General features: G+C 36.6%; 1 protein-coding gene across 1 annotated transcript in view; it reads left to right on the plus strand.

The window, feature by feature from the left end:
• Positions 1 to 19,265, plus strand: part of plxna1a (plexin A1a) — a 260,833-nt gene that overhangs the window by 162,523 nt on the left and 79,045 nt on the right. Inside the window, 1 exon segment of the mRNA XM_048179014.1 lies at positions 5,207 to 5,407. Within this exon segment, the coding sequence (XP_048034971.1) occupies positions 5,207 to 5,407 (201 nt within the window).

Here is a 19,265-nt window from a genome sequence, read left to right on the forward strand (position 1 = left end):
ATTCCCTGGTGGCTGTGGCCTCTTTCAGCAGGATAATGCTCCTGCCACAAAGCAAAAATGGTTCAGGAATAGTTTGAGGAGCACAACAACGAGTTTGAGGTGTTAATTTGGCCTCCAAATTCCCCAGATCTCAATCAAATCGAGCATCTGTGGGATGTGCTGAACAAACAGTCCGATCCATGGAGGCTCCACCTCACAACTTACTGGACTTAAAGGATCTGCTGCTAACATCTTGGTGTCAGATACCACAGCACACCTTCAGGGGTCTAGTGGAGTCCATGCCTCGACGGGTCAGGGCTGTTTTGGCAGCAAAAGGGGACACGATATTAGGAAGGTGCTCATAATATTATGCCTGATCGGTGTATATATTCTATGATATATATTTGAACAATATATATTTGTGCTAAAAATGTTACTTTTTAGTATATTTGTGCCTTTTTTGTAAGTGTAGAACATTCGTCTGTTCACAAAATCTGTTCCTGTGCGATTTAAATCCATTTCCAAATCAGAAGCGAGAGAATGTGGATGGTCCACAGAAGTGGGCTGTGTTTGCAGTGTGGGCTTTGCTGGAGCTTAACGCTCCATGAGCACCGTCTCTGCATCACCCCACAGGTTCTTTCAGACTGAGAGAGAAAAGTAGAGAATGTGAGGGAATGAGGAAGAAAAGAGCAGCAGATATCATGTTTTGCTTGCAGGAGCACTGCTAGAGGCAGAAGTTGAGCAAAACAAACAGCCGACTAGCAGAGCAGTGCTGCCAGATACCAGAGCCAAAAAACAGCCCTCCTCTTTCCCTCAGCACGGCTTCCCAACAATACTATACTGCATCTCTCTGCATTTCCATGTCCATTTCATACCAAACGTCAGCTTCTGAGGAGGTCAATGTGAAATGTTACTCAAATTACATGATGTGCTGATTATGTAAATTATGTAGCCAAATCACATTTTATTGTATTAAAATTTCATTATTTTTATTTTATTTTCTCTGAGAATTAGCCAAGTTAATCTTATTCGTTTGTAACCAAAGGATAAAATAAAATTATTATTATTATTATTATTATTATTATTATTATTATTAAAATTATTAGTTAATTTTGAGTTTTATTATTTTTATTTTTTATTTAATTAAAAAAAATATTAATTTTTTATTATTATTCTTATTATTATTTTATCCTTTGGTTATGAACTAATAACATACCATTAACTTAGCTAATTCTCAGAGATAACTTTATCCTGGAGTTTTCTGGCTTTCCATGCATGCATTTTTAATGCGGTATAGTACCGTGTTAAATATTGCACCAGAAAGTTCAGTGGAATGCTTCAGCATCCATCAGATGTATTTGGAGTTTTCTAACTTGAACATGTGAGTTTGCTCCGAGCTCATTCCCACTATGTGATTCAGCTCTGTGGGGGCGCGCACTGCATGATAACCTGGATTCCCGGCTCACCGGAGCCGCAGTCATTTCAAAGCAAATAAAGGCAGTAAGAAGAAGAAAACGTGAAACACTTCAAAAGAATCCCAGCGGTACACCATTATTCCATTGTGCTCAGCAAGTGTGCCATCTGATCTGCTCTTTCAACCCTGTTTTGACACCTGTCAGGGTACTTAATAAAATAGTTTCCCACGTTTGCTCTTTTTTCCATTTTACTTTAGCAGTTGTGCTTTCTTACAGTCTGATTACTCTTATAAAAAGTACTATTGCGGTACAACGGTGATGATATCTGATGGAAATTCTATAATACATTGAGATTACCATATTAATGTACCATGATATTGACATGGTGCTCCAAAGTACTTTAAAAATACCATTTTTGTAAGCATTTCTGTTTACTGGAAAAATACACTTTACATTCAGCTTTTTCATCTCCTTTCTTTCATCCCTTTTTCCTCTCCTTTCCTTTTCCTTTCTCATTTCAAACACAGATTTCCATTTTTCCGTGGGGGTGGACTCACATCTCTTCTAAAAGGCATTTCTTTCTTATCAGATGGTTGGAGCGTTTCATTAAATGTGTAGTTTACGGCTATCTGTTTTCCACCTGTGTGTTTTGATTGCCGAAACGAATGGCAGAGCCACAAGCAAAGCATCTCGCAGCACCAGTCAGGTGGTTTAGCATGACCGATACCAGCTCTCGCTCTCCTCTGATTGGTTCTCAGTCGCTCTTATCATTTCTCCCCTTTGCCTCACGCAGAATAGACTTTGTTAAATGACATTGTGTCACGTTTGCAGATTATTTTCGGAACGAAGCCAAACTAATCAGGGTAATTAGATTTCATGGCAGTTTATTGAAAAAACAAACTTACAAACAAGCTGAGTGTGAAGGGATAGCAGAACTAATGATGAACTAATGATGCCAAAGCATTTGTCTTTGAAGATATGCCCAATTGTATGTCCCTTGGACACTAATATGATGGTAAATAATGCAGAATCGAATATATCGAGTGGCTCTTTAGTATGTAATATACTTCTACCACAATTTTTTTGTAGCAATCATAATGTACAACTGTACTGTCAATAACATATATATATATTACACACACACACACACACACACACACATATATATATATATATATATATATATATATATATATATATATATATATATATATATATATATATATATATATATATATATATATATATATATATATATATAATGTAACGATGCAAATTAAATTCAAAACACAGTATACAGTATATATAAAATACATATGAGTCCTGAACTTGTATTCATGAGATTCAGCCAGTTGGTTGTACCATGGTAATATGGTAATGCCATGTTTTTTAGGCATGTGCTTAGAATTCAGCCTTTGAAAACACAAGTATTTAGCATTCAACCATCATGCTGCCTGTAACCGACTATTACAAGCTGCGTAAACACATTTCCTTTTAAACCTTTAGCAGTGATATAGTTTTGGGTTTGCGTGCTGCGTTCTTGGGAAACTGATAAGGGCTCTCTGTGCTCAGCATACAGGCCTTTATTGACTCTGAACAAATTGCACCTTTTCATTAGCAGTGAAACCCTCACCTTTGTGTACCACACAGTAATTGAACACTAACACAGGCTCGCTCCATTGAGGGTGGTGGGGGGGGGGAACTGCATCACAGTCTATTTATTCAGTCACAACCGAATCGAGAGCACAGCACAGTATTAATAAGGAGACTGCCGCCCGAGGCAATTAAACCAGCAGCCCAATGGAACTCTGCAGAGTCACCGATCCACATGTGGCTTTCCCATCAGGTTTGTTTACAGAGCCCTCGCCGTGGCAGCGCTAGCTCATATCTCCGGTAGATTTTAATAACGCCGCTGGTGTTCCGTACTCCTCCCATTCAATTAGAACCACAGGCAGGGTAAATAGGAAATGAGGGTAACAAGTTCAGACGCTTTATCAGGCTCTGATTGCATAGGTCGGGGTAGGATCTACCCTGTGAAGCATCTTTCATACATCACCTGCAAATGTTTTTTGGGGCATGTATTGGAATACAATGTAAGTACCATGCAAAAAATATGATACATGAATATAATCATTCGGTACCATAAATTGCTGGATGCATCACAGGTCAAATTTACTATATACCTGTGTGTGTGTGTGTGTGTGTGTATATATATATATATATATATATATATATATATATATATATATATATATATATATATATATATATATATATATATATATATATATATATATATATATATGTATATATATATATGTATATATATATATATATATATATATATGTATATATATATATATATATATGTATATATATATATATATATATATATATATATATATGTATATATATATATATATATATGTATATATATATATATGTATATATATATATATATATATATATATATATATATATATATATATATATATATATATATATATATATATATATATATATATATATATATATATATATATATATATATATATATATATATATATATATATATATATATATATATATATATATATATATATATATATATGTATGTATATATATATATATATATATATATATATATATATATATATATATATATATATATATATAAAAAACAATGAAACTGAGCCTATTTGTCATAAAAATGTAGGGTTTTCTAGGTGGTTGCTAGATGGTTTTCCTATAAAAATGTTATATTTTAAGCAATTTTTTTTAAATAAATTAATAATGATCATAAATTATTAATTGTATCTATGTATCTATAATGATATATTATTTATTGAAATATGACACAAACATGCTCTACCAACTGATGCACCATGGTACCACAAGTTTTTTTTTTTTTTCTTCTACTGCATCAAAGCATCAATAGAAAGGCAGATGCTTTGATCTAGTTGTATCCTGCCATCATGTAGTGCTTCAGTTTTTTGTTTGGGTTTTATGTGTTGCACATGAAATGTGTCTGTGAAAACAATTTTTTTTTTTTTAAGCAGATTTTTTTCCATTCATATAAATGCACTTTTTGCGAAATACTGGAGTGTCTACATCTGAAGATTCATAATATTTTTCTTGAGGAGAGGTCTTGCCGGGGGAAGATCTCGTGCCTATGGTTATGCTGCTGCCTAGTTAAAGTGCACAGTTGGCATCATAACTCGGGTGCCGATGCCAAGTCTTTAAAATGGCACACGCCCTCAAAAAGCTTAATTGCATGCTCTGTGCCCTGGTTTTCCAATCTGTTGGCATGACAACGGTGGCGATGGCCTTGAAGTCCTCCTCGCATCCTTCATATCCTCGCCTTCGCTCTCTCGATTTAGCAACATCACTGAAGGGGCTGCCATGTCAGAATGGCCACATTTACTCAAGTAGTAAGATCAAAAGTGTTTTTGATCTTCTTTAGATGCACCTCAGTGCTGTTATTTGAATCAATCAAAATCATAATAGCAAGTCATTATGTTTTCTGTATAGCAGTCTCATATGATGTCTATGTGTGTGTAAAATACATCTTTCATACCTCTAAACACATAAGTGCTTTATGTTTTGTATAATCTATTGTGTATGCTACAAACATGAATAAACCCTCAAAGTGATCAGAGGTATGATTTTCATCTCACAGATGAGCAAATGTGTGTAAATAAACCCTGTAGACCATAATATCAGAGAGTTTTGAGAGTCTCTTCACTCACATTTTATATATATATAAAAAAAATATCATTTTCTGAAGACTACCCTCTTTTTTCATTTTGCAGGAGTGTCCTCAGATCTTGCCATCCACTCAAATCTACATCCCTGTTGGTGTCATGAAGCCCATCACTCTGTTGGCCCGGAACCTTCCGCAGCCCCAGTCTGGTCAGAGGAACTACGAGTGTATCTTCTATATCCAGGGGAAAGAGTACAGTGTCACTGCACTGCGCTTCAACAGCACTAGCATACAGTGTCAGAAGACCATGGTAAGTGAAATCCTTAATGTTTGGTCTTTTAGGTGGTTAAAAACACCCCAGAGGTTACTTTCTCATAGCTCAGATGTAGTAATGGAGTTATCAGCTATGGGTTAGGGTTTCTGAGAAAAAAGAAGGAGCTTAAACCAGCCTATGTTTGATTGCAATTTGTTAGTTGGTTTAATCAGATTTAGAAAGCCAACCAGTTTTTTTTTCCTTAGAAGAAATAACAGTAGAAACAAATTTTATATATATTTATACATACTGTTCAAAAGTTTGGAGTCAGTAAGAATTTTTTTAAAGAAATTACTTTAATTCATCAATGGCACATTAAATTGATCAAAAATAAAGACATTTATAGTGTTACAAAAGTTTTTATTTCAAATAAATGCTGTTTTGTTCACTATTCATAAAAATAATTGTAAAAAACATTAAGCAGCAACTAAAATATTAAGCAGCATCAGTTTTGACCACAAACTATTTATTCTTTAAACATTTCTCTTCAAAGTCGCACAACAAAAGTCACTGTTTGGATTTAGATTCTTGAGGGCCCTATCATACACCCGGTGCAATGCGACGCAAGTGAAATTTCTTTTTGCTAGTTTCAGCCCAACTTATAGCAAATGCATTAGCGCTAATCTGTTCCATGGGCGTGCTGGTCTGAAAATGAGGTGTGTTCAGGTGCATTGTTGGCACATTGCTATTTTGAGGCAACTGAATACAAGTGCGGCAACAAAAACCTGGTCTAAAATCAATGGTGCAGTATTTTTTGGGGCGTTAGTAATATGTGCCTATAAGGGAGCATAACGCATGTGCCCTAAGAGAAGATGATTGGATCATTATTGCTGTGATTATTATGTTTTTAGCATGTTACATGTTTGGCATCAGTACTTCTAACCCTAATTGATGGAGTGTGTAGCTTTTCATTTCTTAAACAACCATGTAGGAAGACCAAAAATTGATGCACCGCTTGATGGAAATAACATCACAACATTTATTTCCATCAAGAGGTGCATCAATTTTTGGTCAAGATCTTGTATTGACAATGCAAGAGATGAGCGCTCTAGAAAGTCTACTCCAGCACATCCCAAAGACTTTTAATTAATTTTAAGGTCTGGACTCAGAGGTGCCAATTCATGGGTGAAAATGATTCTTCATGCTCGCTCCCAACCATTCTTTCACAGTTTGAGCCTGATGAATCTTGAAATTGTCATCCTGGAATACGGCCATGATGTGTCTTCCTACATGGTTGTTTAAGAAATGAAAAGCTACACACTCCATCAGTTAGGGTTAGAAGAACTATTTAAATCCACTTGCCTATTTAAATCCAAAAAACGACTTTTTTATTTATTTATTTATTTATTTATTGTTTGGGCTGGTCAAAAACACACAACATTGAATACTATGAATTTGAAGAGAACCGTTTGAGTTTGTATCGAGATTTCTGACTTTTGATTGCAGACTTTAGGAAGGGAGATACATGGGAGTATTGGCATAGGAGACTTTAATTTAAAAGCTTTAATTTACTCTTCATTTGATTGCATTGCTGACTAGGAGAAGCAATTGAGATGCTAATGGGATCCCATTGGGGATTTTTCTTTTCGTTGGAAAGAATTTCTAGCCAAACATACTGTAGAGAGTGTCGTGTGTATTTTATGATCACATGGGCCAGTGGCCCTGCACCGCAGGCAAATGGACCGAAAGTCATTCTGACAAGCCGTGACCCCCTTAAATCGTCACATCTCTGTGAGTTGTTTAAGGGTCATTATTGGTGGAGAAACGCTAGTCCAAATAGCTGGCCGTTTTCTTACAGCACTGCTGACACAAGCCTTCCCTCTCATTACCTTCTGGCCAATCAACATTTTGTCTGCCTGTCAAAAATCCCATCAGGCACTGGGCAGGCACTGGTAGACCATTAGGGCCTGATGAAACACGTGCCACTTGTTATCGTTTTAACAGACTGCTTTGCAAAGGCAGTCATTAGTGGCAGGGAGAGGAAACTCGGGTATTTGATGGCACCATGACACTTCTCGCCATGCCTTATTGATGGCCGTTATAGGACGCAGCCTCTTTCTCTTTTGTGCTGAGATTCCTGGTGTTACTGAGCTAATTACACGGCTAAGAGTTTGCACAGAGCTGTCTCGCTAAAGACTTTATCGACTGTTTGCTGTCGCAGCCGTTTCAAATCAACAGCGGTTGGCGCGTCGCTGATGAGAAGCTATTCCTCTGTCTCCGCTAGCTGGAAGCATCAGCCAAAGTGATGTTAACTTTAACAGTCAACGAGAGTGAAAAACAGCCGGCTGATAAGCTACCTGTTCTCTTCTGCTTTTGCAAGCATTACAGATGCATTAGCGGTTTCTGAATGAGTTTCTCAAATGTAAAGTTTACTTAAAATGAAAAACTAGGTTGATTGGGACACTTTTTCCCAGTCATCTCAATGGCAAAAAAGTGTCCCAATCAACCTGAATTCACCCTTATGTCATTATTTACTAACCCTCATGTCATTCTTTCCACTCTGGAATACTAAATGAGAAATTTCGTAGGGTGTGCTAACTTTTCATAAATTGACTCAAAAGCACAATAAAACGATCACAAAAGTTCTCCATATGAATCATTTGCTAAATGTCTTCTGAAAATAGCTTTGTGTAATGGAAAGACTGAAATTTAAGTTGGTTTTCACTGTAACCAGATCATTGAATCATCAAGTTGAACTCAAGAACCAAACCAGAATGCTTCTGTGAATCGTATCAACTGATTCATTGAAAAGATCCGACTCAAACAATAATTCATTCATGTATTGATTCAATTGGACATTGCCACTTCTCTTGTGAACATGATTAGAGTTAGATTTTTTTTTTTTTTTTTTTTTTTTGAATAATGACTTTTTTGCTCCACTCCTTAAAGTTTTCTCTGTTCCTCACATGACTTCAGAAAACTTAATATAGAGCATTTGAAGTCATTTGAACCACTTTTATGGTGCTTTTTTTTGCCCTATAATTGCATGGAAAAGAGCAGTCTTAAAATTTCTCCTTTTGTTCTCCAAAGAATCAATTGGAAAGTTGTGTTAACTTATTTGAACCACAGATGTTGTGGTTTAAATACAAAAAGTAACATGTTAATTTACTAAATACATCCCAAAATAAGTATGATTCTATAACATGTTGTTCTTGAACAATCATGGATAACAGTAGGTCATTTCTATAACAGTTGAAACTCTCTAAGATAGTTTAGAAGATTGTGATTTTCCAAAGTCCCTTACTTTTCCTCGGTCATCTGGGGTTTATGCCTGTGACGGAACCACGCCGGGATTGGTTCTGTGCTGCTGGGTATTCAGACAGCCTGTCAGTCCTAATGAGAGCCGCAATTACAGCCGTGTTAAGATCCCACTGCAATTACACCATTAAATGCCAGCAATTATCAGTTACTTAGCTTGCAGTGATTTTAGCATGAGTGCTGTGTAGCCCTGCGTGAGAGTTCCATTACCAGAAGTAGGAGCATGTTTAGAATGACAGGCTTTGGCATAGATCAAGAGTCACTATTGTTTTAGTCATTCACAGAGTCACTCCTTACAGATTAAATGACTGTTCGTCAATAGGCTTCGGCTAAATCGGTCCCGAGCATTCCAAGAACTTTTGTGTTCAAACGGTTTGGCTGAGGTGCCAGACGGCAGGTCGGATATGAATCACCCACCAAAGCCCCTGCAGTTCTTTTCATTCACGCCACAGAAATTTTCCCATCTGAATGATTAATTATGACGCTGAATAACGGTTTTGTTGAATTCAAAAGGATTTGAACTGTTTTCTTTGCCATAAGACTGGTGGCAGTGTTACATAACCCTGTAACATGTTACATAATCGGGTTACTTTTTGCTAACATTAAAGTTCTGAGTTGGTACTTTAAATCACTTCAAAAAGTGTTTGAACATTGAAGACGCATTTAAAAATATCTGAATATCAATACATTAGATAACAAAATAGTTATTAAAGAAAAAATTTTTCTTTGAATTTTATTTACTTTTTGTGCCATTTTTTAATGTAATTTTAATGAAATTATGTTAAGATTTTATTTATTTATTTGTTAATTCATTAAGTAATTTCCTTGCTGATAGCCTGTAAATGCTTGTTGAACATTACTGTTTCGTAATTTAAAATTTTTTGGGAAATGTTTGGCGTAAAATAATGTGGTTGTCAAAATAATTTTCCAATGCATTGACATTCAGATACTTTTAAGACGTCATAATAATATTTGGGACCACTGTATGTTGCAGGGAAAAACTCTTGCCTATACCAAAATTTGAATGTATATATATTTTTAAAAATGTTTCAAATTCAATTAAAAATTGCATATTGCTACCATTTTTTGATCAAATATTAGTTTTATTTACAAAATATTTGTTCAATATTTTTACATTCTTACTGATGCTTTCAAGTGATTTTTGCAAATTTGACAAAACCTCAGCTATGCTAGTTAGCTACTGTAGATAATATTGGCATATTGCAGAATTGGCAACAACATGCAGAATACAGCTATGGAAAAAATTAAGATTTTTAATTCTTAATTTTTCCCATAGCTGTATATCACAGAAATGGCATGAAAATTAACGTACATGGATGCGTAATTGGTCATTTTTATTGGGAGTTACAGAATAATATTGCAAGCGACGTTCCTTAGCGCTGGTCGTTGAGGTCAATCGCATGCCAGGTAGATTGGAGGCAACAGCTGGCAGGTGGAATCCCAGGCTCACAGTGGGCAGATGGCCGGCGTTGTATGATTAGGGAGGGGGAGCTGATTGTGTTTGCCTGAGATTGATCAATTCGATCCTTTGTCTCTCTGCTTAAGACAATAGAGAGACGGGTTAATAAAGCACGGCGGTGTGTTGGGACGCAGAGGGAAGCGAGCAGTCCTGACTCAATCGATTGAGTAAACAAAGGATATATAGCTTAGGATGAAATGTGCTGAGAAGGAAGAACATCAGTGACATTAGCAGGTTGATACTGAAGGAGAAGGAACTTATCTGATTTTGTTCCTATAGCCATCCATTCAGTTGCCTGCAGATGTATTCAGATAGCCATGCATTGTCTCAAAGTGTGTCTGTAGAAGAGGTGCAGTACTGGACAAAAGTGATGCCAAATGCATGAGAGAGTTTGAAACAGATGCAGCAGATTCACTTTTTTCACAGTTTTACTTGCGATCTAAATATGATATCCTGATGCATCGCAGTGATGTATGTATCACAAGTCGGGTGATGCTATCAATATAATATAATATAAAATATGACAAGATCTCAGAGTTAAAATGTGTCAGAAAAAAATAATCTTAATTATGTCAGATAACACTTAAGCAAAATATGGTCGGGTCAAAGTGTCTGAATAATTTTTGGTTCCAATTTTTTATCAGTTTACTGGAAGTCCACTGTATGAAGAATTTTGGGGTATAATATGTCACAGTTTATTTTGCTATCCTCACTTACATAAATGAACTATAGTGTTCTGCACCCACTAGTAAAAATATATCAAAAATGTCTGAATAATTTTTGGTTTGACTGTACATGTTGAGCGCATGAACACAGTGGCCAATCAGAGGTGTTTACGAATCCGCTCAACTGCGCTCAAAGCGTCACATTTTTAAAATTTCAGTACCGACTTGGTATCAAAGTCAGTACTTTTGACAACACTAGTTCATTAAAAGAAGTTATAACTCCACCACCCTCGTGACATCATTAACCAACGTGGTTGAACAACAAATTTGTGACAATATGGTTGATTTCTTCAACGATGCATCGTACTATGGTAAAGCAGCAGATTACGTCGTTGTACCAGAAGCACACCTCAGGTTTGGAACGACATGAGGGTGAAAAAATGGAAACTCACCCTTTAATACTCATAATCAAAGAACAGTATGCATGTTTGTGGGAGGGATATGTAGTCAGTTAAGTCAGTGTAAACGCAAGACGGCTCACAGATTTTGCTCTGACACCAGCACAAATTTGGTGGAAAAGAGGAAATAGAGAGAAAATCAAATGAAGGAGTGAAGATGGGTGTATAAAAGACAAGACAAGAGACCTAAAGTCACTCTCCTCTACAGAACTCTCTCTCTCTCTCCGAGCGCCCCAGCTCAGGACCCAGGAGATGAACAGAACAGGCTGATGGTATCAGACTCTGCTTTACAACATTACCTTCAGCTCAGATAAATGACCGGAGAGAGAGAACGAGAGACTGACAGAGAAAACACAATGATGGAAAGGAACTGAGGGGGAAAGGGAAGAAAAATCTCATCCAGAATCTCCTCTATGCCGTCTACAGCAAAATGAGGACTATCGGGAGAGTTTGATAGGATCCAATTAAAAGCCGTCGTAGATAAAATGATGATGAATTGCAGCCATGCAGCAGAGAGATGCTTTGCTTCAGACTCAACACACCAGTTCCTCCCCAAACACTTTGAGGGGGAAAAAAAGATGGAAAGGAAGGAGGGAAAATGAGCTCAGGAGGAGAAGGGTCATCATTTTTGAGGAAGGGAGCGGAAAGCAGCTTTCCTATGTTGGGGCGAGAGGGAGAGGTGAATAACTGGAGGAGTCTCAGTTGCTTCCCACAGCGGGGTTAAGAGTGTGTCAGATGCTCCTGTGGAGCCGAGCTCCTGCTAGGAAGAAGATTCACCAAGAGCTCAGAGCTGAATTCAAGAGCTCCAGCCACTTGACGAAATGACTCTCACTGCAAAAAACTACACAGCAGTTGCACCAATAAAATAACTCTGCATAATGAGCTACAAATACATAATGACAACTCTTTTTTTTTTTTTAATTTCAAAATTAGTTCTGTTTGTCAAGTATCACTAGTACTTGGAATTACTGTAGTGATTTGAACAAACAACTAACAATAAGTATTAAATTTACTCATACCGCACAATTTGTTAAAAGTACAGTATTATACAGTTATTTAAGACATTTCTCCATATGTAGAACCTTTTTGCATAAAGAGTTCTTTAAAATTTAAAAAACAACCCCATTGGATATTTTACAATGTATGTTTTGATACACACAATTAAATATACAAATACACTGTGTTCCAAATTATTATACAATTGACATATCAGTAAGATTTCAGTACAATAAACATTCAGATTTTAGTTTTTCTAAGAAAATGTTTGTTTGTTTATTTATCCATGTCTTTTTAGATAACTGGGATCAATCTCAGACAAAATAATTTGCCAGATCTATGGAAACCCTACTTAGAGGTTGTTCCACATTATTAAGCAAGTCACAGTTCTCATGCAATATGGGGAGGAAGAAAGATCTTTCTGAAGATGAAAAGCATGAAATGATGCAATGTTGTGCAAAAGGCATGAAAACAACTAATATTGTGTGAAACTTAATGGAGATTATCGAATTATCATAAGATTTGTGAGTGATTTAGAGCACAGCAGAACTCATTCAGATAAAGGCTTATTAATGAAAGTTCCTGTCAAAAAAATGTATTGTATTAAAAGGGCAGCTATAAAAAAAGCCAGTGTTGAGCAGCAAACAGGTATTTGAAGCTGCTGGTGTCTCTGGAGTCTTGAGAAGCTCTCCATGCAGGCTAGCAGTTGTGCATAAAGATGCATTTTAGACACCACTAACCAAACCTAACAAAGAGAAACATTTACAGTGGGTGTAGAAATACATTTTCAAAGAGTTTTATTGCTGTGGTGTTTTTTTGCAGCATGGGATAGTGCATAGTGCATTGTACAATAGTGCATTGTACTAAGCATTATCCTCCTTTTTATACCATGGCTGAAAATGGCCAGTTATGAGCTCCACATATCTTGCAAAAGTCATTTTAATACCCTCCATCTCACTTCCCAGTATTCCAGCCCAAATCATCACCCACCAGCTCCTTGCTGACGTCACAGTCTTGTTGGAACGTGGTGGCCATTCACCAACCATCCAGAAATCCATCCATTTAGACCATCCATTGTAGTACAGCATTAGTCAGTGAATAAAACTATTTAAAAATGAGTCTTCATGTATTTCTACACCCACTGTAAATGTTTCTCTTTGTGAGGTTTGGTTTGGAGTGGTTGAAATGCATCTTTAAGCACAACTGCCAGCCTGCATGGAGAGCTTCTTGAGACTCCATAGGCACCAGCAGCTTCAAATACCTGTTTGCTGCTCAACACTGACTTTTTTTATAGCTGCCCATTTAATACAATTAATTTTTTTGACAGGAACTTTCCTCAATAAGCCTTTATCTGACCGAGTTCTGCTGTGCTCTAAATCACTCTCAAATCTTACGATAATTCAATAATCTCTATTCAGCTTTCACACAATATTAGTTGTTTTCATGCCTTTTGCACAACATTGCACCATTTCATGCTTTTCATCTTCAGAAAGATCTTTCTTCCTCCCCATATTGCATGAGAACTGTGACTTACTTAATAATGTGGAACAACCTCTAAGTAGGGTTTCCATAGATCTGGCAAATAATTTTGTCTGAGATTGATACCAGTTATCTAAAAAGACATGGATAAATAAACAAACAAACATTTTCTTAGAAAAACTAAAATCTGAATGTTTATTGTACAGAAATCTTACTGTTTGTCTCTTGCATAATAATTTGGAACGCAGTGTATATATACAATTAAAAATATATTTGACTATATTTATTACTGCCTTTTTGACCTTATTGACAATTAACAATGACATTGAAATGTCGTTCAATAGGAACAAAACAGTACATTGGATGTTGTGTGTGTGTTTAAAACCCCTCCTGATGTGCTGATGTGTTATTTTTACCCAGGCGCACAGGTATGCTATCAAAATGACTAATTATATAAGACTGACCCACACAAAAGGCGGCGCTTTTTTTCCTTCCCTCCCTCCTCACATTCCAGCAGCTGCTCTGTTTTGTTAACATCGGCACTTTCCAGCCCCATGGACCCGGAATCTCCTGCCTCACCCGCACGTATCCGTACGCTCTCTCCTTTCCTCCATCCCCCTGATCAATGGGCTTGCCAGCAGAGGACGGGCGCAGGCTGGGGAGATGCCCAGTGTGTCTCTCTATTTCTGGCCTCCATTCATTTTCCCCTGTGAGGGTAATTATGCATTTTGGGCATGCAGGTGGAGAGGGAAAGAAAGAGGACCTATACAACTCATATGTTACTCTATTCTCAAACTATTGTACATGCACAACTGCTTACACCTTTCGGGTTTATTATAACTGGATACATAATAAGTGGAGTTCTTTTCGTCTTTTATCATGTTCAGAAGTTAGTTTCATGCTTTCTTGTTCTCTTTTAAGGTCAGTGTGTAGTTCCAGCCTGTGTTCCGTAAAGCTGTTTTACTTGTATTTTTGGGGGGTTTTTTCCTTGCAATTTTGTGATGAGTGGCAAAAGATGCTGCAGAAATTGCATCAAAGTGATTGATGAAATGTTCTGTCGTTTAAAGAACAGTCAGATTTATGTGAAGAAAACTTTTATCATTTGTCACTTATTGTGTTCATCCTGGTCATGTATTACATCAAAATGAAAAGGGAAAAAAAAGATGTTTTTATGGGCGATTTGTCGACTGCACATCAATGATGCGAATCTCCCGTTCCATCACATCCCAAAGGTGCTCTAATGGATTGAGATCTGGTCACTGGAGGATTTGAGTATAGTGAACTCACTGTCATGTTCAAGAAACCAGTTTGAGATGATTTGAGCTTTGTGACATGATGCGTTATTCTGCTGGAAGTAGCCATGAGAAGATGGGTACACTGTGGTCATAAAGGCATGGACATGGTCAGCAACAATACTCAGGAATTATTACTAAGGGGCCCAAAGTGTGCCAAGAAAATATCCCTCACACCATTACACCACCAGTCCAGGCAACATATTTCCAATCTTCTATTGGCCAATTGTGTTGAGCCCGTGCGAATTGTAGCCTGTTTCCTGTTCTTTGCTGACAGGAGTGGCACCCGGTGTGGTCTTCTGCTGTTTCAAGGTTCGACATGTTCAGAGATACTCTTCTGCAGACCTTGTTTGTAACAAGTGGTTATTTGAGTTACTGTTGCCTTTCTATCAGCTCGAACCAGTCTGGCCATTCTCCTCCATTCTCCATTCTCAGTCCCGTGTTTCTTGGGAATATCCCGGACGAGCCCCCAGCCTCTGGCATCAACAAGGCATTTTTGCCCACAGAAGTGCCGCTCACTGGATATTTTCACTTTTTCAGGCCATTCTCTGTAAACCCTTAGATATGGTTGCGCATGAAAATCCCAGAAGATCAGCAGTTTCTGAAATACTCCGAACAGCCCGCCTGGCACCAACAACCATGCCACATTCAAAGTCACTTAAATCGCCTTTCTTCCCCATTCTAATGCTCAGTTTGAACTTCAGCAGATCGTCTTGACAATGTTACAAATCCATGGTTTTATAACAGTAAAAACTCTTTTCATGTAACCATAATGTTAAATTGTGTCATGTTTATCAAAATAACTCTGAGGAAAGAATATATAGACCCACTTTATTGAAAACGTCTGAAAATCCACATTGTCTGTGATAAACTACATAAACACAGTGTGAGTGTCACTACGGGAAGCAGAAAGTGTGCGACTTGACGGCTCCATTTTTCAATTTTGCCCCCGACTGCAAGCGGCAAATCTCGTCAGTCGCCCTAAGCAGCGCCGCATGATGTCAAACAAGCCTATTGTTGCATTTAATTTTTATGATTAGCACATTTCTCTCTGCAATAAAAATAAAAACTAAATGTGTTGCAAAATTTAAATGTAATAAAGAAAAAAAATGACAGTAAAAAGTATCACCTATGAGAATAATGTGAATTTTAAAAATTAAAAAATGTCCAGGTGCATTATGGTAATGGGGAATTAGGGGAAAATTTATGTAATTGTCATGAAAATGTCACTATGCAGAATATAGGCTTTTATACTGTAGGTTACAAGCTTAAATTTATTTATTCATTCATTCATTCTCTTTTTCTGAGGTGAAATGTGGCCAGGATATGTCATTTTGAGTTTTTTTTTTTTTTTCTTTTTTTTTTTTTAATTTTTAAAACACATCATTAACCATGGCATGGTGTGGGCGTTGTGATCACAAAGAGAAGAATGTATAGAGAAAGTCACAGTCTAGCAGTCATTGACATTTATCATCACCTGTCATGTCAGCTCAGCACCTGAGGGGCTTTTTTAAAGACCGCGTACGCATGTGTGCGAGGTTCGGCGCGTATGGAATAAGTTGCCGGATCATGGTTATTCTTAATTGGGTCATGTGCGTGTTTCTCCTCACCTTGTGTTGGAGGCCTGCATCGGCCTCATGGGAACTCACACTTGCACAAGCAATTAATTACTCTCCGCCATGTCTCCATGATGACCACGGGCTGAATAATGAGCGTTATTATTCATCCAGTCTCAAGTAGACGCAGAGTTCTCCCCGAGCTCCTCTCACACTGCCCTCTCTCATGAAACAGAGGCCGTTGTTTTCAACCACCTTTTCGATAAATGCTGCATATGTGACCTTTTTCCAAAGAACAATGCACCCTTTAGTTGTTTCCAGCCATTTTGTGGTCACCGAAAGTCACATGACCTCAGTCACATGATGTTACCGCCGCGATTAGCATCGAATATGCCGATTGTTTGACTGAGGTGAGCGTGTAGTGTAATGTCAAAGGCATGTTAATGATGATATGAATAAATCATAGCTATGTTTTTGGACGGCCCTCGGAGAACAGCGCCGGCCGTTGTTAAGACACGACGTATGTGTGGGAGGACAGCTGGAGCTCTTTAAAGTTTAATGGAGCTGGGACGCTGGTGATGAGACGTAGGCAGGAGGAGTGTGAGGGTTCACATGTCTGCTTAGGGAAGAATGTGTGTTTGTAAGCGTGGAGGTCATCTGCGGTCTGTGTGGAGGATGTGTTTGATCAAATTGGAGCGTTGAGAGAAGCTGCCAATGATTGGTTGTCAGAAGAAAGGCCTTGTGACTCGAGGGTGTTTAGCGGTTTACCCTTGACCTTGTGCCTTTCAAAGAGTCGTCAACTGACTCTTTGGTTTCGTTCAGACAGGCTGCAAACATCTGATTTTTTAATTTTTTATTTATTGCCGTCTCCGACTCCGAAATCTGTTTAGATGTTTGTAACTAACCACATCAAATCTTATTTTTAAATACTGTTCACATTTATATGTGGTTTGAAATTGGATTAATGCCATTTACAAGTCAAATGGCAAATTGGTTTAGTTGTTTGTAATCTGAACCAACCACATTAAATCATATTTATATAGGGGTTTGAAATCTGATTTAAAATCTGATTTTTGTCTATACATTTCAATATATATATACTACCGTTCAAAATATTGGGGTCAGTAAAAATTATTCATTGTTTATTGTCAAATTAATACTTATATTTATAAAGAATGCATTAAATTGATCAAAGGTAACAGTAAAGTAAAAGCTAATTTTTTGAGATATCAAGCTCAAATTTAGAATACAACTTGTTTAGATTTATGGCTTTGATTTTTCTTGCCGTTTTAGAGTAAAATGTGTTTTTGAAAATATATATTTCATATAAAATTTTAAAATAGTTTTTTGTGCATTTTCATAACAATAAACGTAAAATTCCGTAACTTTTTGTAAGTTAACTTTTTTTACCTTTTTTTTTTTTTTTTTTTTTTTTTTAAACCTTTTTCACTTTTGAAAAGAGATCAAAATGAAGTCTGAGCTCTAAAGTATTCAAACTTTATGACAGTTTAAATTGGAAGTTTTATTTTCAGGTCTATGCTCAAAAAGTGAATAAATGGATTATAACTACAGCGTAAATATAATTTAGTACCACAAAATATTAAATAAAAAACATTATCAAACTAAAATATAGTACATTCATTTCATTTAAATAATATTAATAAAAAAAAATAAAAAAATCCAGTCATTTTTAACTGACACACCAAGAGGGTTAAGCTTTCTATTCATCAAAGAATCCTGAAAAAAATGAATTACAGTTTACACAAAAATATTAAGCAGCACAACAGTTTTCGACATTGATTTGATAATAATAAGAAATGTTTCTTGAGCAGCAAATCAGCATATTATAATGATTTCTGGGATCATGTGACACTGAAGACTGGAGTAATGATGCTGAAAATTCAGCTTTGTCATCACAGGAATAAATTACATTTTAAAATATATTAAAATAGAAAACAATTACTTTAAATTGTAATAAAATTTCTGTTTTTACTGTATTTTTAATCAAATAAATGCAGCCTTGGGGAGCATAAAAGACTTACTTCAAAAACGTTTATAAAAACCTACCAACCCCAAGCGTTTAAACGTTAGTGTATGTTCAGATGTGGCATTAATCTATTAAATGGTGAATGAGTGAACACGTGAGAGGTTTCAGACGCGGTCTATGTATGAACGTGTCAATAGTGCTGTAATCGCTCTGATGCTTATGTTGTCTGATGCGCCTCGTGAGTTCATCATGGCGAGATGTCATGATGGACATGAGCAAAGGCAATTTTCAGTTTTCCGTCCTCGCTTTCCACAGTGACAGCTACTCAGTTATAGTAGAAGTAAGTCTCTCGCTGTCGCGCTGACACTTAAATCAGTACTGCAGCAACCAGTGTGGATATACCGGATATTGACTGCACTGTCAGAACAAACGGAGCTGATTTCATCACTTGCAACATGACAGACGGGTGAAGTCATAAAGATCAGATTTGAAGGAAAAAAAATCTGATTTATGTGCAGTGTGACCAAAACCGATCCTATGCTTACCGTTAACGTTTGTTGTGTTGCGTTAACTAGATTTTATAAACATTAACAGATAATTTAAAATCCTTTCCATCAGTTTGGAAGATAACAAATACGATACAGTATATGGACTAGTGTGTTTTTTTTCTTTGAAAACAATCAC

Source organism: Megalobrama amblycephala, linkage group LG24 (genome assembly GCF_018812025.1).
Source record: "Megalobrama amblycephala isolate DHTTF-2021 linkage group LG24, ASM1881202v1, whole genome shotgun sequence".
Classification (NCBI taxonomy): domain Eukaryota; kingdom Metazoa; phylum Chordata; class Actinopteri; order Cypriniformes; family Xenocyprididae; genus Megalobrama; species Megalobrama amblycephala.